The sequence below is a fragment of the Xiphias gladius genome, chromosome 24 (assembly GCF_016859285.1).
Source record: "Xiphias gladius isolate SHS-SW01 ecotype Sanya breed wild chromosome 24, ASM1685928v1, whole genome shotgun sequence".
NCBI classification, from domain to species: Eukaryota; Metazoa; Chordata; class Actinopteri; order Istiophoriformes; family Xiphiidae; genus Xiphias; species Xiphias gladius.
The window spans coordinates 18,627,369-18,652,090 of record NC_053423.1 but is presented as its reverse complement, the minus strand read 5'-3'; the positions used below and the strand labels follow the sequence as shown (position 1 = coordinate 18,652,090).

The 24,722-nt window shown below is 38.8% G+C and overlaps 1 protein-coding gene across 2 annotated transcripts in view; it reads left to right on the top strand.

Annotated features, from left to right (window-relative positions):
- The window catches only part of angpt1 (angiopoietin 1), a 57,064-nt gene extending 32,969 nt beyond the window's left edge, over positions 1-24,095 (top strand). For both annotated transcript variants that reach the window (XM_040121590.1, XM_040121591.1), the window contains exons 6-9: positions 1,969-2,070; positions 5,304-5,470; positions 17,878-18,008; positions 22,033-24,095. In XM_040121590.1, coding sequence (XP_039977524.1) covers positions 1,969-2,070; positions 5,304-5,470; positions 17,878-18,008; positions 22,033-22,196 — 564 coding nt within the window. In that variant the 3' untranslated portion in view covers positions 22,197-24,095. The remainder of the gene's footprint in view (positions 1-1,968; positions 2,071-5,303; positions 5,471-17,877; positions 18,009-22,032) is intronic.
- Positions 24,096-24,722: the final 627 nt, after the last annotated feature.

Genomic DNA, 24,722 nt, shown 5'->3' with positions numbered 1-24,722 from the left:
GATAGCTCTTTATAGCCTACGAATGTTGGTACAAACGTCTGTCCTTTAACATTTGGGAGGACCAATCGTGCTGTCCACACACACAGCGGAGGCTAGCAAGGTAGCTAGTCTAGCTAACCAGCATAAACTTGGAGAGTAGATATTAGTTAGCCTAATTTGTTTAAGTTAACACTGGTTCTTGCTACAATTTTTTTTTTCCTTATTCATGTTATTTCAGGACTTGCTGAGTCATTAAGTGTTTTTCCAACCACCTGTTTTTATGCACGTTTTCAATTTGCATATAAAAAGCCCAGAGAGGAAACATTACAAAAAAGTGTTTACACTTGACTGAGGTGAAAAACTTGGTGTAAAGTCCGGTAGTTTTTGTGGGTGTTTGTGGGTGTGTGTGTGTGTGTGTGTGTGTGTGTGTACTTACCCTATACAATATGCTTACATACTCTTGGGAGTTGTTGGGAGTGATGATTTAATATTGGGAGGTTGGCAAAAGGTTTGTGTGTGTTGATTTCTGTCTGTCAAACTCAAACATGGTGCTGCTGGGTTATTCAGAGAAGATTCAAGTCAAACTGAATTTTGAATTCTCCACACTTTTTGTGTAAGAAAATTGTAACTACAATGATAATTAACTACTATGCATTTTTTTTCCATTTTCAAAAGAGGATATAGCAGTTTTTATACTTAGTCCAGTTTGAAATATTTGTCCAACAATGTCTAAGGTTTCAAGACGTTTCCCAAGACAGCAGTTGACAGCGCTAATGTCTGGAGAACATCATATGATAGCTCTTTATAGCCTACGAATGTTGGTACAAACGTCTGTCCTTTAACATTTGGGAGGACCAATCGTGCTGTCCAAACACACAGCGGAGGCTAGCAAGGTAGCTAGTCTAGCTAACCAGCATATACTTGGAGAGTAGATATTATTTAGCCTAATTTGTTTAAGTTAACACTGGTTCTTGTTACACTTTTTTTTTCCTTATTCAAGTTATTTCAGGACTTGCTGAGTCATTAAGTGTTTTTCCAACCACCTGTTTTTATGCACGTTTTCAATTTGCACATAAAAAGCCCAGAGAGGAAACATTACAAAAAAGTGTTTACACTTGACTGAGGTGAAAAACTTGGTGTAAAGTCCGGTAGTTTTTGTGTGTGTTTGTGGGTGTGTGTGTGTGGGTGTGTGTGTGTGTGTGTGTGTGTGTGTCTCTGTGTGCGTGCGCTGTTTTTTTGTATATATGTGTGTGTGTGTGTGTGTGTGTGTGTGTGTGTGTGTGTGTGTCTCTGTGTGCGTGCACTGTTTTTTTGTATATATGTGTGTGTGTGTGCGTGTGTGTGTGCGCGCGCTTTTTGTGCATGTATACCATGAATGATGAGCTAGTCTTGGGGAAAATGATTCTGTCAGGGGTACTTCCTTAATTATACCCAGGCTGTGTTCATGTGTGTTCAGCTGTGTGGTCTGACTGAGGTGAGAGACCTTCCTCACTCCACCCTGGGGTCTCCTCCTCAAAACAGAGAGCAACACTGCAGATAGAGCACCAGCCCTGCCTTATCAGCTTACACACACTGAGGTCCAAGGTTAAGGGCCACATTATACCCAGGTGTGTGCTGGTATGTGTCCAGCTCAGACCTCCACTTTGATCCTGCAGAAACAAGGCCCTCTGATGAGGAACATCTCTGGGGAGTTGGTGAGGGATAAGCAGACGTTGATTGTGTTTGAGGAGGACACAGATACGTTGCATTCCCAAAGATGATTCATCATGAAAGCTGGAAAAAGGAGTGTCTGAGACCAGATAATTGTCCAAACGACCCTTCATTGTTTGTTAATGCCACGAGAGTCGCATTGAATATTGATTTCATTATCTTTGTGGTTAAATTACATCTTTTGAATGTACCAAAAGCTATGGCTTCCATCACTGTTCCATTACCTTCATAATTGTGTGTTTTCCCACCCTCCCTTTATCCCTCTTTTCAATTGTCTAGGTGTATTGCAACATGGAAACAGCCGGGGGTGGATGGACAGTCATCCAACGCAGAGAAGATGGGAGTGTGGACTTCCAGAGAACGTGGAAGGAGTACAAGATGGTGAGACAAAACAAACACATCGACATAGACACACTCCCAGCATCCAGACAGTCATCCATATCCATTAAGCATAAATTACGAAATTGTGCGATGAGAAAAACATCCTGTTTCAAAAAGACACTTCTGCAAGGGGATTATGACAAATAGCAGGCAATTTTTGGCCTTTGGACATGTCAAACAGAGCGGCAAGATCCACTGATCCAAGACCATTTGGAAAGCTTCAGCCAGATGTCATTCCTCCTCAGCAATGGCTCCCCTGTTGTTTTTGTGTTAGCTATATTGTCTGCGGTGTCTGAGATTTGCTCTTCTCCAAATCTGAAGTCTCAGTGACATGCTGTTATTCTTCCTCTTTTCCAACAGGAAATTATCACCTAAATCTGAAAACAACACATTTGTTTAGTCTCTATAGCCTGGTGCCTGGTTTTCCATCTGTTTGTCATCAAGGAAAAATCTATGCATATTTGCATTAAGGGTGTTAACATTTCCAATTTAAGCTGTGTTTAGATGGTAAATTGGGTTTATTTTTGCTAGCATTTGCATTGCTGGTGATGGCTGTGTAAGTCACCTGAGAACACCTTCCTCTTGCGTTCAAAGTTTATTGTTTATTCTGTAATATGCTTTCTGTTTCCAGTTTAATTATTTTGCCTCTCTCCACTGCTCTTGATGGACATTTTACTAGTCATTTCTGTGGGACATTACAAGCCAAAAAACTTCCACAGTGAACCAAACCAAAGCACATAGCTGCAACGAAAAACTGTGATGGCCGTTAATTATTATTATAGTCATATTTCAATGAAAAATTTCCACATTGAATTTTTTATTGAAATATTTGAGCAGAGTTTTTGGATACAAATCAACTAAACAACATATCAGCATTTGGGAAGGGGGGAAAGCTCTGGTTCGTCAAACTGATCGGGGTCTTGATATTTTGGGGTAAAAAAAGGGAAAAAAGGGAACAGACAGGGAATTAGTGGAAGAGAAAAAACAGAGAATAGAGGAAGAAAACAAAGATAAGGTGAGGCTGAAAAAGTAAACACCTGTAATATAGACATGGACACCTTCCAGCTTTGAACAGGTGTACAGACAGAGAGCATGAGGTGCATTACAGTGCATGAGGGGACACTCATAGACCTTGGCTGACATTTACAGTACACCGCTGATATAACAGCTTAGTATTACTGTTGGTCTCCTTGAAAAGACTAGAGGTGATCGATGGTGTTTTATAGTGTTGTTAAGTTTCTCATTCTTGGTCTCCAGAGGTTTGTGCTCACAGCTTTAATGTACTTGGAGGATTTGTAAATCTTTCAGTCAAAACTAAGATGCTGTCTCTTTGCTGGAATACAGAGAGAATTTTGGCAACAGGGATGTAGTACACACAGTAAAATGAGATCTGATGTTTGTAATTACATTACTAGGAGAACACACATCACTGGAGACTTCGCAAATTATATTCAACAACTCACTCTTTCATCTTATGAACATGTGAAAATGTTTCCCAGACATTGCTCTACAAGTATCCCAGAGGTACAGTTAGATGAGGTAGAGGTACCAGTAAGATGCCCATCAACCTGAGTCAGTCAACACATTGTAGCAATCAAAGTATATGAAAAGAAGTTTACATTAGCAAGTAAGCAAGTTGAAATAGCTATTTCAAAGTAATGGATAAGCAGTTGAAATAGTTGTAGTTGTAAGTAAAGAAAAAAAGTTGAAATAGTGAGCAAAAAGTAATAGATACATGGTTGAGATGCTACTCCAAAGTAGTATGAAAACTTGACCAAAGTAGCCTAAGCATTGACAATTCCATTGTATAAATAGTGTTAATAGTGTTAAACATTAACATGAACATGACGGAGGTGCAGATGAAGGTAGCTGAGTTCATCTGACGGTTGTGGGGATACGTCAGACAAAAAAGGTCGGGATCCACTGTTGTAGAGTATTCGACTCTTACTGTAATTCTAGTTTATCTTGTGTGTGCAACGGTTTCTGAGATTTACCGTCATCAACGTTTACAATTACTTTTTTCCAGGAAAAGTGATTTTAGCAAGTGTAAGTCAAATGCAAACCAAGCGCTCAGTCCAACAGTATGACTAACCATCTCCGCGTCTTTTTTTAGCTGAGTGATGTAGATCAGGTTTGTGTTTGAAAAATTGCAAAGCGCCGGCACTATACAAGCGAATATTGTCAACAGAGCTTGGCTCCGAACCTTTTCTTCAGCCAGGGCTTTTGAGATAAACCGCGGTCACAGTAGGAGGCGCTGGACTGAGCTGAAAGCCAGTCAGAAGGGAACATCTCATTAGGAATGAGATAAATTGTAGAGAAAGCAAGAGAAAAAAGGAAAGAAAGCTGTAATGGGCCCCAGTCTCTTTCTCTTCCACCCACTCGGCAGGACATGCCTAAGGCCCGAGGAATGCCCCATATTTACTTTCCCTCCTTCCTATTCCTCATCACCACACACGCTCAGCACAAACATAGACTTCTCTCTGACTTTGCCTCACGAGCCCACTCCACCCTCCCTCTTTCCCAGTTTTTAATGGAACGGTCCAGGCCATCCTGTCAGAGCTGTAATGTCATCCTGCTTCGTGCTATTCCCCTCTGCAATCTGCTGCTCTTGCTGCTGTCAGAAGCACTTTGCCTGTGACCGGCAGCCACTCATATCAAATACAAACTTTTGCAGTTGTTTGAAGTAGTGTCCCTTCATGCAGTATATGTTTTGGGAAAGAAGTCTTTAGGTAATAATGCGTTTAACATGTGTGACTTGAATTGAAGATCGAGATGGAAAAAGGTGTGTGCCTATTTCAGCTGGTACCAATTTACACACTTTTATAGATAGGTAAGTCTATCCATATGGAGGGTAAAGCCAAAAACATGCTTAAAAAACCTGCTAATATACAATGTGAGTACTGTGTTTGGCTTTTTCACTGCAGTCTGAGAAATGAAAAAGAATTCGAGGATGCTTTGAATAAAAAAAAATCTATTTATGCAGTACAGAAAAATTTCTGCTGGTAAATAAACAATCACATATTTTTTTATCTGGAACCTTTTGTTCTGATCTTATTTCTGATTGACAAAAAATAAATCAGTAAATAAATTCCTTATCATCCATTCCACAATCCTCTAGTGTTGAAATTTTATCATTCTGGGAAAAGAGAAGAAATCTTTAGTTTATGATTTACAAAAAGGATTTTCAGTGGTATTTCCATGCTGATTATTATGTTTCTCTTCTGTTACTGCAGGGTTTTGGGAGCGTGTCTTCAGAGCACTGGCTGGGGAACGAGTATGTTTACCAGCTGACCAGCCAGAGGCAGTATGCTCTTCGTGTAGAGCTGACAGACTGGGACGGGCACCAGGCCTTCTCACTATATGACCGCTTCCAAATCGGCAGTGAGAAACAGAACTACAGGTAATATTGCTCATATTGCAGACGAAGAGGGGGATAATAGTTTTTTCGGGCCAAGGAACACAGCCAGTAGAATATAAAAAATTATCTGTTTTTTATTACAGCTCTTCATTGTAACTGTAAACTTAGCTGTGATCAAAAACATCCTTGGGACTGGATCTGTTTTTGCAGAATCCAGTGGCGGTTTGAACTGAAGTTGCAAATGTTCACCGTATGTTAAAGTTATACAGACTTCAAGCTGGAAAATTAATAAATTAATCTGCAAGTAACCGAACAAATTGGTTTTAGCTGCATTATGGCTGCAATGGCTCTATTGTTGGCAATTTGGGTCTGTCTATTGATCTACCACTTTGGTCCAGAATGAATATCACAACTATTAGTTGGATTGAAACATTTAGTACAGACATTCATGTCTCCAGAGGATGAATCCTAATGATTTTGGTGATCCCCTGACTGTTCCTCTAGCGCCACCATGTGGTTGACGTTTGTGGTTTTGAGTGAAATGACTTAACAAGTCTTGAATGAATTTGCCCTGGCATTTGGTACAACCGTTCATGTCCACTTCAGGATGAATTCTAATAAGTGATGATCTTTTAACCTTTAATCTAGCACCATAGTCAGATCAAAACTTTAATTTGTCCAGTGCTTTATGGACAGACCTGCAAAACTAATGACAATAAGCTTCAGTTGTACTTTGTGTTTAGTGCTAATTCGCTAGCATGCTAAACGACCACATTAAACATTATCCTCCCAAACATCAGCAAGCTAACATTGTCAATGAAACCGCTTTAGCATGAAGTTATTAGCATTTTGCTCAAAGCACTGCTGTACATAAGGACAGCTTCACACACTCGCTAAAGTGACCATAGACTTACACAATGTCTAAACAGCCTGCGTAGCGAAAGCAGCGCCTTAGCAGAGCAGCAGCACAAGCTTTAGTCTGCCGTCAGTGTCTACACAGGATGCGTTCATTGCTCAGACCGCAACACACAATCACAGTAGTTATGCACGTAAAATGGAAGAGAATAGGAGAAAAATAAGCTTTTAGTTACCGTTACACAGAAATGGTGTGAATGAAACGCAAGCCATTATGCCTTTTCCACAACCGTTATGGGACGGAATGAAAAATGTGACTGAAACGCCTCCTGTGTAGACAAGCCCTTAGTCTTGTTTTAACTTTTTCTCGCTTGATCACTACATATCAGAAGATTGTGAAACTGTGTTTTCAGCATATGTCACTAATGGAAAGAAAGAACTAAGAAAGGAGGAAAGAAGTAATATTATAATGGAAGGACAAAATGTCCAAAAGATTATAAATATACCTAGAAACTATGAGCTTTCCAGACACTTCAGTTATGTCCATTCAGTTATGCAAGGCTGTGGTGAGACTTCTCATTGCAAATTCCTTCCAACCCAAATGTATCGCTTGTCATCATCTCCTCATTGCAAACTTTCCTGTGATTGACACTTTGTCCTTTTGTGTTGCGGGGGCAAGGGTTTCTGTTTTCTTTTGACGGGGTTAATGATAACAGGCCTCAAACTATGGCAGATGCTTGGCCCGCTCAGATGTGGAAAACTGCTGCAAATTCCACAGAGTTCCAAGCAATTGCTGGCTTCAGAGGAGAAGGTCTGACATCTCCAATTCTGCAGTTTTCACTGGATGGTTGGTTCTCTCTGATAAGAGGTCCCTTTAGTTGTTAAATGTCTTGTGTTCAGCTTGGAATGACAATATAAGGAACAAGATTCTGTAGATGAAAAGCCTTTACCTCAATCCTTCCATTCCTTGCACCCAAGCTCCAAAAAAGGCTACAGGTTTCAAATGTTTCCCTACAGCAGGGAGGCTGTTTAGCTTGTTCATATCTAATTTTAAGAGTTGTCTTGCAATGACAAGGGTTTCACTTGATGAGGTTTCCGTCTTGAGGAGTTTGTACCCGGAGTGGGCTCTGTGGTTTTCTCTGAGGGCTGGAGTCATGGATTTCAATCAAGCAGAAGAGATGAGAAATTTTTTGTTTGGAATTTCACGCAAAGTTGAGGTTTTGCGTGACCACAGTGTAAGGACCCAATATAACTCCATCTGTTGTTACTCTCATACTTTATTTCTGGCCCTGGTCTGACTGGACAGGCACTAACTTCTCAATGTGGCACATAGATATTGAAGTTCACAAAGGCTAGAGTATCAAACCAGTATTTACTGTACCTAAGAGGAAGTTGTTGATTTAATTAAGTACATTTTGCTTTTTTTTTTTTAAGCAAAAATTAAACACATCCTTCACATTCTCTTTCATACACACAATCATATTTGCTTTTTATCATCCGTTCCTGTGCTTCACACATATTTTTAACATCCTACACTTAACCTTTTGTTCTTTTTGTATTAGAGAAATAATAACTGTTTTTGTACCGCTGAGGCAGGCAAAGGGCATCCCTGGCCACACTAGCCTCTTTTGGATGCAGGCTGATACTGTTTAGGAGTCCAATCGACATGCTGATCTCTATAAATAGATTTGTTCTTGAAAATAGTTGTGGTATGATAATCTCACATTGCTCCTCTGAAACATGGGCCAAAACAAACCAGATGGCCTGGCCCCAAACAAACCCATGCTGCCACATTCTCTGTTCTTTCTGCTTTGGCACTTCACTGCTTTTAAATGTCAAACAATCTGTGACAAGTTCTCCAGATTGCATTTATTGCCCTGAAAAATATTAGATAGTTGTAAGTGATACGGCTTGTCTTTTAGTTAGTTTTGGATTGTTTTCTGTCATCCGTGGTGGTTTACTGGAATAAAGTCTGCGTCAGCACGAGTCAGACAAACATTTACAAAGACCTCATATGGTATAGTCAATCTGCCTCTTGCTCTCTGTGTGTTTCTCTCTCTCTCTGTTTGACACATACACACACACACACGCACACGCTGTAAGAAGAAAAAAGCACATAAACAAAACCACGAACAGAGGGAATAATTGAATAAATGTCATATTTATAACCAGCACACTAAAACTTTGAAGCTGCCATTCATCTTTATCCAGTCATCTAATTCTTGTTAGCTTATCCACCATAATAACCCTGTTATATCAATATATTATTTATAATCAAATGATTGAAATATTTTGAATAATATTTTCAAAAAACTGTGGTATTTCTGTTCACCCTTAGATCCCACTTGGTTTTATGTTTAAATTGTAAGAGTGGAAATCATTTGAGAGTGTTTATAGTCTCAAATTACTTTTTAGTGTCTGGCAGTGGTGTAGTAGTAGTTAAGGAAACGGAATGCAATACTGCAGGTTATGTCTCTAAAACAAAGCTATTTCAGGGGTTATGATAGGTATATGTGTGCTCAATGTCCCAGGAAACCCATATAAGCGTCAATAAACAGTTTTCCACCAATTTAATAGTACTGGGAAGAATTATTATTTTTCTCAGTCAATATCATTATACTACTAGAGTTTTTTCCTATGCTGATGGCCTTTTTCAGGAAGGCAGCCCTGCCCTCAGGGACTTGGCTTCCATGATTCAAAACTGATTAGGTGACAACAGATTACAGCTTGTTAACACAGCTGAGTCCATGCAGTAGACCTTAACAATGTTAAGGTTTTACCAAAAATGAAGCTGAACTGGACACTCTAGTTTTGATGATTGATTAATTGTTTAACTTGTTTTTAAGGTGGTTCAGGCTTCTCAAATCTGAATGGTTGCTGGTTTCATTAGTGTTCCATAACAATAAACTAAATAGCCTTGGGTTTTGGACTATACTATGTACCTCAATTTTGGCTTTATAGAGTTGTGATGGGCATTTTTCACGATATTACATTATAAAGGCCAAACAAATAATCAATTCATAGAGAAAATCAGGTGCAGATTAGTGGATAATAAAATTGTTGAAATGTTTTTGTCTTTCTTATAAATAGCCTGCACCTCTGGCTCCAAGATGTGGGCTTTTCTTCCTCAGTACAGTTTGGAGAATAGAAAAAATAAATACCTTAACTATCTATCATGCACAATATCTCCCATGCATTGCCCTTACAGAACTTATAGAGAAAATGCTCTTAGAAGTAGATCATCAAAGCAGGAGCAGATCAAAAGAGCTGCATCAATACAATAGCAGCCAAATAAAAGAAAAAAGCTACACTGACTACGTCTGCATAGTCGAAGCTGAAATTTGAAATGTTGCTTTAATATGAATATACAAATCCTGTTGACAACACTTTGAGGGGCACAATTGGGTTGACCAAGTTCCCACTGAACCACAACATCATAATATTGTGAAATGAGCTCTTTGTTTTTTGCTTTTTTTTCTCATTGTGTGACTGGGGTCACCATAATTGCAGAGGTTACTGTCCCCTCTCATCATGGATAATTTGGGTGCTGTGATACAACATGGGTTGCAGAAAAGAAAATAATAAAATCAAATATAATTTGATGGCCTGCAAATATTGCTGTAAAAATAGCCATCAGGTCAACACATTCAGCTAATCAGCCTCATTTATAAAAGTTTCTTTGCTTCAAAAATTATTTGTGTTATATATCGAAATAAGTAAGAGAAGGGGGATTAAGTTGACCTGAAAGCAAAGTGGTAGGAAAATATAGATTAAATGAAAAAAAGTAAAATAGTGCTGAGGCAGAGGGGAAATTACGGTGCAGAATGAAGAAAATTGCATGTTACACAAAACTAAATTATGTAACCAGAAAACACAGAGCCGCAAACCAAACAGAATGATACACAATGCCTAAATTGGCTTAGATAAACATTTTCAGGCAGATAAAGGGTGATTATTGAGAGTGGTCTTGAAGTTATAGAGGAGTATAAATGTTTCCATATTTAGGTTTTATAAATTATTTTCCATGATGCAATTTTTTGGCAAAGACTATGTGAATAAATAAATCCCAATGACTATTGTGTTTCTTAGCCAGAAACGACCCACTGAACTTGTTGTATACATTGCTATGGTGTATATTGTGATTATCTCCAGTAACAAACCTAAAAGTGATGTGTTAAGAGTGAAGGCAAGAGATCTTGCTGCAGTTCATTAAAGGTAATTTCTCTATGGCTAACTGAGCAGAATTAAGTATAAAATAATATCATCTGCATAAAGATGTATTTGAAAAAAATCATGGGCAAAATTATTATTGTTATTAATTTATATATATATATATATATATATATATATATATATATATATATATATATATATATATGTATGTATATATATGTATATGTATGTATATATATGTATATGTATGTATATATGCATGTATATGTATGTATATATATGTATATGTATGTATATATGTGTATGTATGTATATATGTGTGTGTATGTATATATGTATGTATGTGTATGTGTGTGTGTGTATATGTATGTATGTGTATGTGTGTATGTGCGTGTGTATATATGTATGTATGTGTATGTGTGTGTGTGTATATATATATATATATATATATATATGTGTGTGTGTATATGTGTATAAATATATATATGTATATATATATATATATATATATATATATATATATATATGTGTGTGTGTGTGTGTGTGTGTGTATGGCTGACCTCCAGCTGATTACTTACTGTAACTGGAGGCCCATTTAAACAGCCAGCTAAAGTATAAATGTGCATAATCATGTTTTAATGGCAGAGTAGGTCAGAAAGGGGTACAGTGGTATTTTGTATAGTTGTTCTCCAAAGTCGAGTCGAGTTTGCCCTGAAATAAAAAATTAGTGTTGTTGCAGTACGGGGATGTTAAACCCAAAAGGTTTCTCTGTCTCATAAGAGAGAGAAAAAAGACACAGAGACACAAGTAAAAAATTTGAAGATTGAGTGTCATGCAAGATTAGTAAATCAGGGCATGTATAGTGGATAGTACTAGATTAATTAAAAATGTTATAGGTAGGGAGGGGTAGATTGTCATTGATCAGACATAAAAAAAAGAGTCCTTGCTGATATATTTATAAAGAACTTAGGGAAATACATAGAATTTATTTTTTAAATAATTTTTCGTAAAGTGGGATGCTACATCCAATCCATTTTGCACCCAAGTAGACTCAAACCTTAAACAAATGTTTGCTGACTTTGGATGCCCAGAGCCAGATCGTGTCTGTATAGTTAACTTTTCTCTAGCAATGAGAATTTCAAGTTTGGACTGGAATGTGGGTCACTGAATGTCTGGGTGTGTTTAGTGCATCTTAAAATGCTAATGCGCATGTGAGGATGCAGTGAAGTACCCTGGGCACCTGAGAGAACCGTCATTTCCAAAACTGTCTATAATAGAAACATTCACAGAAGTCAAATATATGCACAGACACAAGTTGAGGTTTACAGAGGAAAATGTTTCATACATACGTTCAAAGCCTCCTAGCTGGAAGAAAAGACTTATATGTTAATTTTTGAACGAGCCATTACATATTTATTCAATATCCTTCCCTGTTCAGAGAGCCAGGTTTTTAAATGCATTGATTTCTCCATACTGTTTGGTAATGGCCCACGTTCCCCATGGAATCAGATCTAATTTGGATGTTTTTCATGTGGGGATTTAGGAAAGAAATTGGCAGACATTTGGGTTCCAAAACATGGTGATGTTTCTCTTTTCCAAGACTCACACTGAGATAATCTTAGATATCTCCAGTTATGTCTACTTGAACCCAAGCTTCAGGTTCTATAGTTTCTGATTCCAAAGAGATGAAGCATCTAAGCTACACTTAAATGAACAAAGTGTTTTGTAAAAAGTTTACCTGTATTCAAAGTAAAGTTTTTTGTTTTGTCAAAGTGTTATTTTCAAGGTCAAAAATGAATTTTCATGCTTACCTGGACACACACACAACAGATCTCCAGCTGTTTTCTAAGTAAAGTGGTACAACAGCAATTACTACAATCGCCTCTTATAGAGGAAAGCAGAAGAGAAAGCAGCTTGCAGATTTCCATTTTAACATTGCAATGAGATATTCAGCTGTTATTCTGGTTTGCATTCATCCTTTTGGTCGCTATAAGTTGTAAAAAAGATGACTGTCCCCACAGTTGTATTCGGAAACTCTAGTCACACATCTTGACTGCAGAAAGCAGTGAGAATTAAAAAGTGTTTTGTCAATCCCTATGCACCTAAACAGGCCCATGAGCATCTATTCATGCTGTTATAGCGGAGCTACATGACACCCACTGACAAGAGAACAGCCAAGCAGGTCTCAGCCAGAAAGAAACTTCTGTGGCCTCACAGTAGGAAGCAAACCATTGGTCAGGGTGATTAACCTCTGCAAGGGGCCAATCAGACTGCAGTTCAGGAGACTAACGATTGCCAGGTGTGTAAAGCACATGCTTGACTCTCAGCTGACGGGGTTGTTGCCCTCATGTACGGAGATGAACGAAAAGGAGCAGGCCGAGCTTGGAGTGTCGGTCAGCGTCAGATTTAAAGTTTCAAGAGAGATTTTGTTCAGATTTTTGTGATCATTCACACCTTTATTCCTGGCGTTTTCTTAGAAGAATCGCTTGAACTTTGCATAGACTGCAAACAGGTGACGTGTTAGCAGATCTAGGGCCCCACAGCAATCCCAGCCCGCTTAGCTATAATCCAACACATCTCTCCCTCTCCTCTGGGTGGACAGAGGGAGACACATTTTGGGGAGGGATAACTTCAAGGAGAACTCTGTGAAGGCTTCTCTGCTTTATATTAAGGTAACTTCAGTGCCAGTGCATTTCTTTGCCTGCACTTTTTTTTTAATGTGCTTTCATGGGAGAACAGCTCTAAGGTAACAAGCACAATGTGTCCTTTTAAATATTTTCCCTCCAAAGTATCTTTGGACCAATTATTGTAGCTAAGTAATGTTTTCCCTGAATTTTATGTGCAAGCTGTAACATTTTAAAAAACTAACCAATTGAATGAAGATTTTTAACTAAAAAAGGTGAGGCATCCATTGCTCTAGTAAAAGCAGTGTTTAATGTTTTAATGATGTTTGATAACAATGTTTTTAAGATTCAGAGTTTTAAAAATGTCAATCATTGTAACCTAGTTTTACTTGGAAATGGTCTCAGATAAACACATCCCAGTCATCTGATTCCTCACCTGACCCTGCTACAAGTCATTTCCCACGTACACAATATGCAGCGGTAATACTCCGGGGCATAGACTCATTATGACTGAAACTGAATCAAAGCTTTAAGTCATTAGTTCACCCAAATGATATTTTCTCACATACCCCTCATGGTATTTAGTCATGCAAATGTGTGTGGTTTTATTTGCCCAAGTTTTGCTCCATCTCCACAGGAGACATTTCCAGCCAACCCAATACAAGGGTGAGTGGAATGTCATTCATGGTGCCTAACACAATGGAAAACTACTCTTTCTAGAGGCAATGTCCCAGTTAATTTAGGATAAGCGTCGGATCTCGCTGTGAACAATTTACATTGGGAGCCATTTTCTACTGAAGGGAGTTATGTAGATTAATCTATGTGACCTGCGTATTGCTTCTTGAAGAAATACTGTTAGTGTTGAACTAAAATTTGAATTCCCCTCATTTTTTGTTTAAGGAAATATAAGCTACAATTGGTCTGCAGCTATTGTACACATTTTTCCATTTTTTAAAATACAATAAGATAATTTTTGGACATATTTGTAGGAAGCGTCATGTCATATTACAGTATAGCCTATGACTGTTGATACTAAATGTTTTTTTCCTCCGTGTGTTTATTATTAACCAATAGTAATTTTACAGCATTCAACATTTAGGAGGACCCTTTGTCCTGTTAATTTTGTATTCCAGTCAGAAAGTGAAAGCTAGGAAGCCTGGCTAATTAGCTTTTGCTCAGAAAGTGAAGGCTATTGTAGTTAGCCTAACTTGCTAATTTCAGAAATGCGTCTCACTGGACATTACTTTTTGCTCATGTTATGCCAACATTTGCTGAGTGGCATTGCAAAGCTCCTGCCCACTGATAGCTGTGTTTGTCCCACATTATACTACGCTAAATTTACTAGCTAACTAGTTTACGATGACTGGGGTGGTATTTGTGAGCAGAAGTCTTAGCTCCAAAACCTAGGAAATATAACCATAACTACAGGTATCTGCACGACAAAATACAACTAGGGGTAAAAGTGAAAACGTGTGTTGTGTGAACTGACAATTTAATGAATTTTAAAACATCACAAACACGCCAGCTGGATGTTAGGGGAATGAGATGACATGGCGCCCACCTCCCTCCCCAGAGGTACTGTGTAAAACTAAATGATTCCCCTCACATTTCAATATTGTGGTTACTAATGAGCCTTGACCAATCACATTACTAAGTTACTGTAACAGGAACAATCAGATTAGCATGCATTGCCTATTATGTTCCTGATATGGCTGACCAGATGTCTGTCCCTTTATTATTTTTCATTAACATGAATTACTAGACGTCATCTCTCTCTCAAGCTCTATGCCTCTCTAGCCTTTTTTCTCTCATTCTTAAAAACAGTCTTCAGGGAAAGCATCTCTTCCTCTTGAGTTCATTACTTGGCCCATCTTTGGTTTTCCCCACTAATCATTTGAGTGCATAATCAACCTTGACAGGAAGAACTGCAGATGTCAGTTGGATTGGGGATTGTTGGTCTGGTAAATAGGCGGCGCAGCCAGTAAACACAGCCGCAGACTATTTAAAGCAGCCTGTCAAAGTCCCATGCTGAAAATCTCTCTTGATGATGTTTCTTGGCGACTCATCAGCACAGAGCAGGGATCGTAAGAGCTTAGGAAAATGGAGAGTAAATGTGCAGCCATGTCTGGTCTTTATCAGAGCAGTAGCAGACATCCACCATTGACATGGCACGTTATATTCCTCAGATTCAGGAGGTAGCTGATAGAAGTAAGTGAGGCATTGTGTTGGGATATGAGTCTACTCTGAACTGCAAAATTTTTCAAAAGACAACTGTTGCCTAGTACACACCGGATAATACTTCAGCAATGTGTCACAGATGACACATTGCTCACAGGAACTTGCATTTTTATATGTAAATACAAGTGCTTATGATATCCTCACAGACACTTATCCAAACTTGCCAAGTCCACTGGTCACTTGGTGCCTCTGATTACCCATGACTCACACTCGCATTGTAGGATTACACATGCTGGTTTAGTGGCTTAGTGAATTCCCAACTGAAAGTCACACTTTTTACTCTGCTGTTCGAATCGGCCATTTACACAGCTGTCCAAATACAGGAGTCTTTCACGTTAAATGAGTCTCTTTCCTGGGGAGTCTGCTGTCTCTTTCTTTGAGATGTTCGGTCTGATGGCTCACAGCTACAGGCTTCACAAAGCGTGGAGGTTGGAGGTGCATACGGAGTGTTCATAAAATATTGTTTTTGTATTTGTTACTTTCTCATCGGAAAACCCGAACAGGGTGCAAGTTTCACCACACGCCCATGGTCCCCTGTTGTTTAGAAGTGAACTCAGGAAATTACTTTCTTTGAGAGTGAACTGTACTTAATAAAAGAGACCTCATTGGCACGGTGCTGCAGTCCTTCTCTTTGGATGTGCAATCTCTTCTATTGGGTGAAGGTGAAACTGAGAGAGCGTGAGAGAAACAAAGAAAAAAGAGAGAAAAGAAGTGTGATACGGCAGGATAAGGGAAGGCGTGTTCTGCTGGGGGATAAGGGTAGAACTGTCAGAGGGATGCAGGAATTGCCAGATCTGCATGCAGCAGTTCCCATTCACACCAGGAGTGATTCCACAGTGGGACACACCCTGGAGAAATCTGCTTCCCAGCTCCATATTCATTTTCAATTTGCGTGTTGGGCAATGAGTGTGTGAAGGAATTCAGTTTGGGAGTGAATTCTTGTTATCAGTCCAGTAGACATGCTGTGTCTTTTAATAATCTACAGAATGAAATGATCTCGCTGCCATTTACATGAGATGGATAATTACCAAATGATCATTCTCACCAGCTGTTGACTTGATTATTGCATGGATCCGTCCACACCTGTGTGGCTGCCTCCGCTGTACATGAGCAATATGAAGAGCTTTCTGAGGTACATGTTTAATCTATGACATATATTTTAAGACTAATAGTTTGTGACTTTTTATTATGAATAGCTATACAGAAGAACGGAAGAATAATGGAATGTAATAAATGAGAACAAATAAAAATGTAAAATAAGTTTTAAAAAACTTAAATTAAGTTTAATAATTTTTGCGTGTCATAAAAGTAGGTGGACTAATTTACTCATAATTATATTACGTTAAGTTCAGGGAGGTAAGAGACTCAACGTAAGCAGTTAAAGAATGCCACCTCCTGTATAGGTCATCAGTGGACCCCCTCAAAGTAGACGCACCACTTTATTCTAGGGGACTCAATGAAGTAAAGTAATATATGTAATAAGTATCAAGTATAATTTGATTCTGGGTTATTTGGGAACAACTTGGTGTCTATTTATTATCATTTGGTTTCTGATCATTCTTTCATGCAGTAAAAGTTACCTTATTCTTAGAAATGCAATTATTTTCCATCTTTGCCAGCTAACCAACATTACTGATACAATACTTTAATTGCCTATCAACAGTCCAAAAAATCTCATCCTTTTACATTCCACTCCCCAGCTACAGTATTCAAGTGAGGAGCCCCGCCTGTACACTGATGACCTTCTCCGCTTCAGTCTCTTCAGCAACCTGGATTTTTTTTGTCTCTTGCTAATGCTGGTTTAGTTGTTATATATTCAACATGTTCAGTTTCGGCTGAGCAGCCCCCTAGAGGACTCTCATACAATATTGTAGATTCTGCATTGTATGTACTCTACAGTTACAGCTTCCTAACATGATTTTTATATAGAAAATCCTTCAGATTGGTCGTGACATAAAATCTTTCTGCTCTGGCAGTGATAAAATGCAGTCGTGTGTATGGTTCCATGAAAGAAATGTAACAAGGAGAAGGGACAAGGAGAAATATTGCATACTTGGATACCGAAGACCCACTGAGAGTATGTCCTACCTATCCAGCCAGCTATGGATGGATGATAGGTTAAACAGGTTGCTTATTGCTCTTTTACTGTGTGTAGCTTTTACAAGTCAGTATTTAATGATTTAGTCTGTTGTGGCGCTTTAAATTAACATTTTGTTGCGCTTCAGCTGGAAATGTGATTCTCAGACATTCCTAACAATACATGCTCTTTCCTCTGTCTGTCTCTCTCACTTTCCATCTGTAACTCTTTCATACGCTCTCTCTCTTTCTTTCATTCTTTATATTGTATTTTCTCTGCCATGTGAATGTTGTTCCAGGTGCTCTACATGTACTCAGTCACAACAAATAAATATCTCTCAGGAGACATTTCGTGCAGCATGATATGTCTTCTTGCTGTCTTTATTGCTTACACTGCTCTCACCACCATACCCCCCCCCTTCCTCCCCCTGATGTGTTTTCATGTCCTGCCTCCCTCCTCATCTTCTATCTGATGTTTTTCAGGCTGTTCCTGAAAAGCCACAGTGGGACTGCAGGCAGACAGAGCAGTCTAGTAATCCACGGAGCAGACTTCAGCACCAAGGACATGGACAATGACAACTGCATGTGCAAGTGCGCCCTCATGCTCACTGGGGGTAAGTGCAGCAAACAGTGTGTCGCAGTGAGGGAACGTACTGTTTATTTTATTTATTTATTTATTTAACCATACCTGGCTTATGGATAATTACAGTTTATTACAACTCGGGTATTATTTTTGCTTTCTTGGCTATAATAACACTCTAATCACCAAAGTAATTGCTGAGGTTGCGTAACTGGCATACTCTGTTCCGACCGGACATCTGCTTTCTGACATATCTGCTGCCACCAGACAACAACAAAGTCCGCGATTTTGTTTCCGCACGTGATTCCTCTCTTTTATATCCTAGTAACTTGTTAAAGATGTCATATAGAACTGAGAGCCAGAGACCATGACAATCACTTTTTCCTCCATTTTGTTTAAAGTTCCTTCGCTTAGTGGAGTGTAGTAGTAAACAACTGTGCTTCTGTTTCTGCTGGAATCAAGATATTCATGATAGGCTGACGTTCACACTGCTTCAGAGGATATTTGCATGAAGTTTAGCCTTTGCCAGGTTTCACTCACATTGAATAGCAGCTGAAAATGAGGTGGTTGAGAGCAATGAGAGTGAACCAAGACAAAAAAGAAAACAAAAAGATGATCCATAATGATAATAATTCTTTGTTGGTTTGTCACTACAAGTAACCCCTTTCACAAAGAAGTAGTCATCTATGCAATGTTAATATAAAAAATATGGGTTAGAATAGCTTTAAGTTATAATTAAACTGTTCACCTTTTCTGTTTTTTAATTTCAAACTTGTATATTTGTCTACGTTTTCGTGTTTCCTGCACCGCCTGATTTCTATTTAGCAATGTTGCCCAATTCCTAGCTCTCAGAAATGTACTTGCTAAGTACAAACGTCATAATGACGTTAATGAAATGGCTAAATCTACAAAAAAAATTTAAAATTTGTAATGAAACATAATTTTCCTTTTTAACAGTTTTTCTCCATATGGCACCTTGGAGACAGTACAATTTCTTTCATAAGAACATAATGCCGTGGTATAACCATTCCATCCACCTTTCCAAAAGCGATTTTCTCTGATTGGCTTTATGACCAAGCCCACAATGTTCACTGCCCAGTAATTAGTTCAGGTCATTATCATCATAACCTGCAAGACATGAAATGGCTTAATGTGGCCACTTATACATCTATCTGCACCTATTAGGCTATGTTCTGCATCCCCTCCCAGTTCCACTGTGGTTGAAAACGAGCACATTGTAAAAATCCCTGGGCAAGGTACCAAGTGTCAGAGAGATTTAGAATGACTCTGCTTCTCCTGCTGTGTAAGTGGAACCCGCTGACCCTCACTGTCATCTCATGGCAGCTCTATTGCTGTGGAGTCCTGACCTGGTACTAATCAAGCATCTCTAAGAGCAGATTTACGATCAGCATTTTTGAATGCAGTGGGTTAAAGGGAACTGGCATCTGATCACTGATCAACACGCCTGCTCTGCTTGATTCATACTCTACCTATGGCCAGCCACAAAGGAGAAGCGTGACAACATGTAGCCTGAGTGAAGGCTGGTCCAAACCCAGCACTGTGCTACCTATAGTATATACAGTATATCATTTAATTTATTTCCTGCATTTACAGTATAAGAGCAGTGTCTTGAATATACAAGAGGAAAATACCTCTCTGCTACATTTATGAGGAGATATTTTAAGAATATGGAAGAGGATATAATGTGGACACACGCATAATGTATATATTTACTCAGGACCAGAACATACATTAGTGATGAAGCACTGACAGTAGGAGGTGGAGGGGGGCCCTTTATCTGTACCGTAATGTGTGTGATGGCAGTTGTGCAGTCTGTGGTTTATCAACAAGCCATGGATGGCAGGTAGGACACATTCGCTGTATTCTACTTTATTGCTGAAGAGTTAAAAAAACACTATCTCAGTAAAATAAAACTGCAGGTTGCACAACCCTCACACTGTGAAATGCTATCAAAAAACAGAACATATTGTAAAAGTCTCAATTCCAGACACTTTTAAAGCAAAGTTTGTGTGCTCCCATCAGAGTATCAACTATACTGCTATCAGCTTTTCTATATGTACTGTCAACTTTCCTTTCATTCTCTGTTTGGTGGTGTAAATATTTCCTGACTATGTAGTGTGAACCCTAGACTTTTTTTTTTTTTTTGTGATTAAGTGGCTCACAGACATTCAATTTTTATATTTACAGTTGCATTAATGGTTATTTTTGGCCACGCGGGGGTAGCAGAAACAAGCTATAACACAGTATTGTCGTATAGTTACCTTTTAAAGTTGACATGGCAAACTTATTTCTTATTTACACACCAAGCAGGTAGACAACAGGCAAACAGAAGTCCAATTCTGTCTCTCCTTTTTAGCTCTGCTTTGGTCTCAACCATCTCCTGAGGAAAATATCTTTAGCTGCTAATGCTCCACTATGTTCACCAGCTAAATTAACTTTGTCTGTCTGTTGTTTGGAACATAGTTACTAAAAAAATGCTGCCTGCTGTGGCTGGAAAGAGATGAAAGCTGTGAGAGTGAACAAAAACAATAAATCTGTGGGCCCTAACAATAAAACAATGCATTACAAAAAATTTAAAACAGCCCTTAGAGTTGAGGGAAACTGCAGAGTTGGGTAATAATTTCCCTGGAGGTTTCTCACTTTTAACAACTTGTTTCGTATTGCACATAATCAATTCATTCTATTGTTAATTTAGATATATTGACTATAGCTTTAATCTTTCACAACTTTGATCCTCCAATAAAAATGTCAGGTGCAGGGCCTCCTCTGAAAGAGCTCTCTAGCTTGAGGACCATTCCTCATTGAATTTAATGCAAAAATTATAGCAAAGCAAGTGAAATTTCGTGTTCAAGTCCCTCCTGCACCAGCATTCGGAAATTATATGCAGTTGTGGAAATGTAAGGAGGTGTCCACCAGTTTCTATGCTATGCTGGGTGTCTATCTTATGATGATGCTGCAATCAATGTGAAATTTATATCTGTGTGATCCATTCCAGCAGCAAGGGCATAACGTTGCCCCTGATTACTGACAGGTCTTGTGAAATGTCATACTGTAGTCCACAGTGGTATTCAGGTCTGTCAGAGGAGAGAGGAGAGGCGCCGCCATTTGTCGCTGTGTGACTGACACATGCCATGCTTCGCATATGTTCTATATCTGACTGTATCAGTGAGGTTGTGTTTACCAGAGCAGATCTAAAACTTGAGTGACAGATTACTTCGATGGAATATATTTTATAACCAGTAATTGGCTGTGTCAGTAAAAATTTAATGGCTGCCTCTCCATACTTCTATTTCTTGACTGCTGGTACATTAAATCCTGGAGTGTTCGAGGATCTGAGGCAGCGGGTAGAAGAGGGAGAAACAGTCTGTACTAATACTAAGTATGGAGGTGCTAAACCATTCAGAACCTTGTGAACTAACAGTGACATTTTAAAATTCACTGTGTGAATGCCACCTCCAATTCCAAAAGAGACAGGAAGCCAATGTGTGGCCTAAATTATATATTTTTTAAAAACTGTCCCCTAACTTCAAGCACATCTACCCTTTCTCTAAATAACAGATGTAATTCAGGGAAATCATGAAAGGTGTCACCTTGGGAGGAGAATAAGTTTCCCATGCCCTTTACTACTCTGATGTCCCACTGGAGCTAATACACATGCAGTCCTTGCTTTAAATAGAACGAGGTACAAAAAGTGTTCAGCAACAGGTACTGGCATGCCCGTGAACCCACTGACAGTAACACATTGAGCAGATAGCGGTGAAATGGTGTCTGAACCATTGCCATTGGAAGAGGCCATGGGAAGCTTTCAACCTTTACCAAGGACGAAAGTTATGATTGAGGTGACTTTGTCAATAACTTGACAAAACAGGAATATTTATTCAAAGTGTTGTTTGTTCTGCTAAAAAGCATCAATGCTTTCCAAGTTATTTATTTCCTTTGGTGGTATACAACAGAACTGCTTAGTTGTTTAATCAGACATTGTCACCTTACTCTGTATTTTATGCACAAAATCATATTGTATTTTTTCTTGTCCTCAGGTTGGTGGTTTGATGCCTGTGGCCCGTCCAACCTTAACGGCATGTACTTCACCCAAGGACAACACATAGGGAAGTTGAACGGTATCAAGTGGCATTACTTCAAGGGCCCCAGCTACTCACTACGAGCCACAGCCATGATGATCCGCCCACTGGACTTCTCATAGTCTTTTGAACTCGTGAACTTTTAACTTCCAAATGGCTATGTAGCACATTAGAGGGACGCTTCCCATTTAATCCTCGTCTCATCTCATTTCTCTGGCCATGGGAGACGTCCAGTAAATCTTTTATTCAACCTGGTTCTTCCCCTCAGAGCAGCTGATAATGCTCTGCTACTGTTGCCTCATAACATTTCCCATCTTTGAGCTGAAAAGCAGCCATGGGGAGGAAGGCAAAGCAAGATATGATTCATCTGATCTGATTTCTGTTCCAAACCAGATCCACACACTTGATGTTTGTTATAAGGATAAATTTGTTCACGTGTGTTATCTCACACCTGGAATTTGTGCACATTTTGAGCACAATATAAGGTCAGATTGAAGCATAATGGCAAATCACAATTCTTCCATTTTCCTTGGGACCTGTGTTGTTGTAATATGGAGGGCTTGAACTCTTCTGAATGGAAAGCAGCTATCACAGAGTGACTCTTAAACTGCAGGACAGAACATATCTGGAATGCTTTAAGGAGACGAATGAGAGAGATGGCTTTTTTTATTAAAATGTTGCTCACAGAATACAGCCCCTAAATATTGTGACTGTTATAATTTGTGTTTTTCGTATTATTTTTGTTATACCAACTGTATACAATACCCAAAGTGAGATAAAATCGTCTTTTGTACTGTACAGTGTATACTGAATTTCTATCTGCATCATGTATAAAACACACGTTCAGTTTGAAGGTGACCTTGATGTGCAGTTGGTAATAGTTATGAGGGTCACTTGTAGTGTTTGCTGGCAGTTACACACTTGCTGTCTTTGCAGAGTGTGATTATTTTTAGAGTTCAAGATGTGAGGTTATTATTGTATTAGATTCTGGACCATTTGCCTTTGTTATTGGCTGAGAAACATGTAATACCTGCCAAGGTTCAAATTGTGAGTTATCACCTTACCTCTGCTGAATAGGAATAACAAGGACATTAATTCGGATTAATTTAATCAGTGATATGTAAAAATTATAGCTGGGTGCATTGGGGGAAAGAAAATGCACATTTGCATATACAACTAATGCATATTTTCAGAAATACACAGATATGCAGTATATTCCTGAGTGTAGTGATGATGTATCACGTCGTGATCCTTCTATAATCAAAAAGATGTAAATGCTTATATTAAGCTGGTGTCCCACACACAAAAACTCAGAAGGAATGAAGCTGAAGTTTTTTTTTTTGTTTTTTTTTTTTAACGGTATCTCATTTCTTACTGTAGAAGACATTATGAAACCACTCCAAGACTGGTCCTGTCCTGTTTCCTCAAATTCTAACCTCTTACCATAAGACAAAGAGCAGATCAAAAAGACAAGTCACATCCAAAACTATTTTCACAGACATCATTATTACATTACACAGTATCTTAGTCCAACCAGTCTGTTTCTCATCAATGCAGCTTAGAAAAAAAAGGAGCTGGAATTGGATATGAAGCATGAAATTAATGATTCCACCAAGTGATCCGTGTGAACACACATTCATAACTTCCAGCTTATAACAACAGAATATACTGTGGAGTACTTACTAAATCTACATGTGGTGAGAAGAGAAAGTGTATCTGGAACTTGTGTAACTACAATTGACATGTTTATTAGCATACTAAAATTGTATGATTTAACGTTTATGTACGTAAAGCAGCTTTCCTGAGGAAAGCTTTTTTTTTTTTCTGTTTATACTCTGCCAGAAGTACCGTGTTGTTTTGAAGTTGAGCCTAAAACATAGGAGTTAAGATAATAACCCTGGAGAAATGTGCCTTTGATAACTCTGCTTTTACCTCATTAAATTCTAGATTTTCAGATTTATTTAAACATCTTTTGTAACATGTGGTCAGTGTTGTGTTGCTAGATTAAATAAAAGCGCATGTGATGCACTAATGTTTTCAATTTTCACTTAGGCTGCACTTTTTGAGCCAAAATGATTTGATGAGAGACATGGGTTTAAAGTTGGCGCGCCAAAATTTGCCCCCTGGTTAGATCTTTCTTAAAGCAGACATGCTTTAGCTTCAAAAAGTTTCCCTTCATGATAATATCTTGAACTTCAGTTTAAATCTTGCTGCACAAATGCCATACTGTACTGTGTGTCATGTAAAGAAATCTCATTTGCACCGAAAGATATGACATAAATCGCATAGATAAACAGACATTCTCTCTTCCGCCCTTTTCAGGATCAAACCAGATTTTGCAAAGATTACAACTCCCTCTCTGCCCAGTCTGTGGAGTGGCTATTGTCTCGAGCGGTGGCTCGCTTTGCTTGCTTGCTCGTGGCAATGAAAGATTGCCAAAGTGTCAAACGATGCTGTCAGGACGTGTAGTGTCTCATCATAGTTGACATTCCTGCGCCTAAATCAGAGGTTAAACAAATTGTCGTAACTTGCAAACCGCTGTGTGTCCTTCAGCGCCTGCACTGACCCAACACCCTTGGTGGAATGTGTTCTATAGAGAGTCTGAGGCAGCGGAGTGTGAAGTGGGTCTGCACAAGCTGGCAAACACC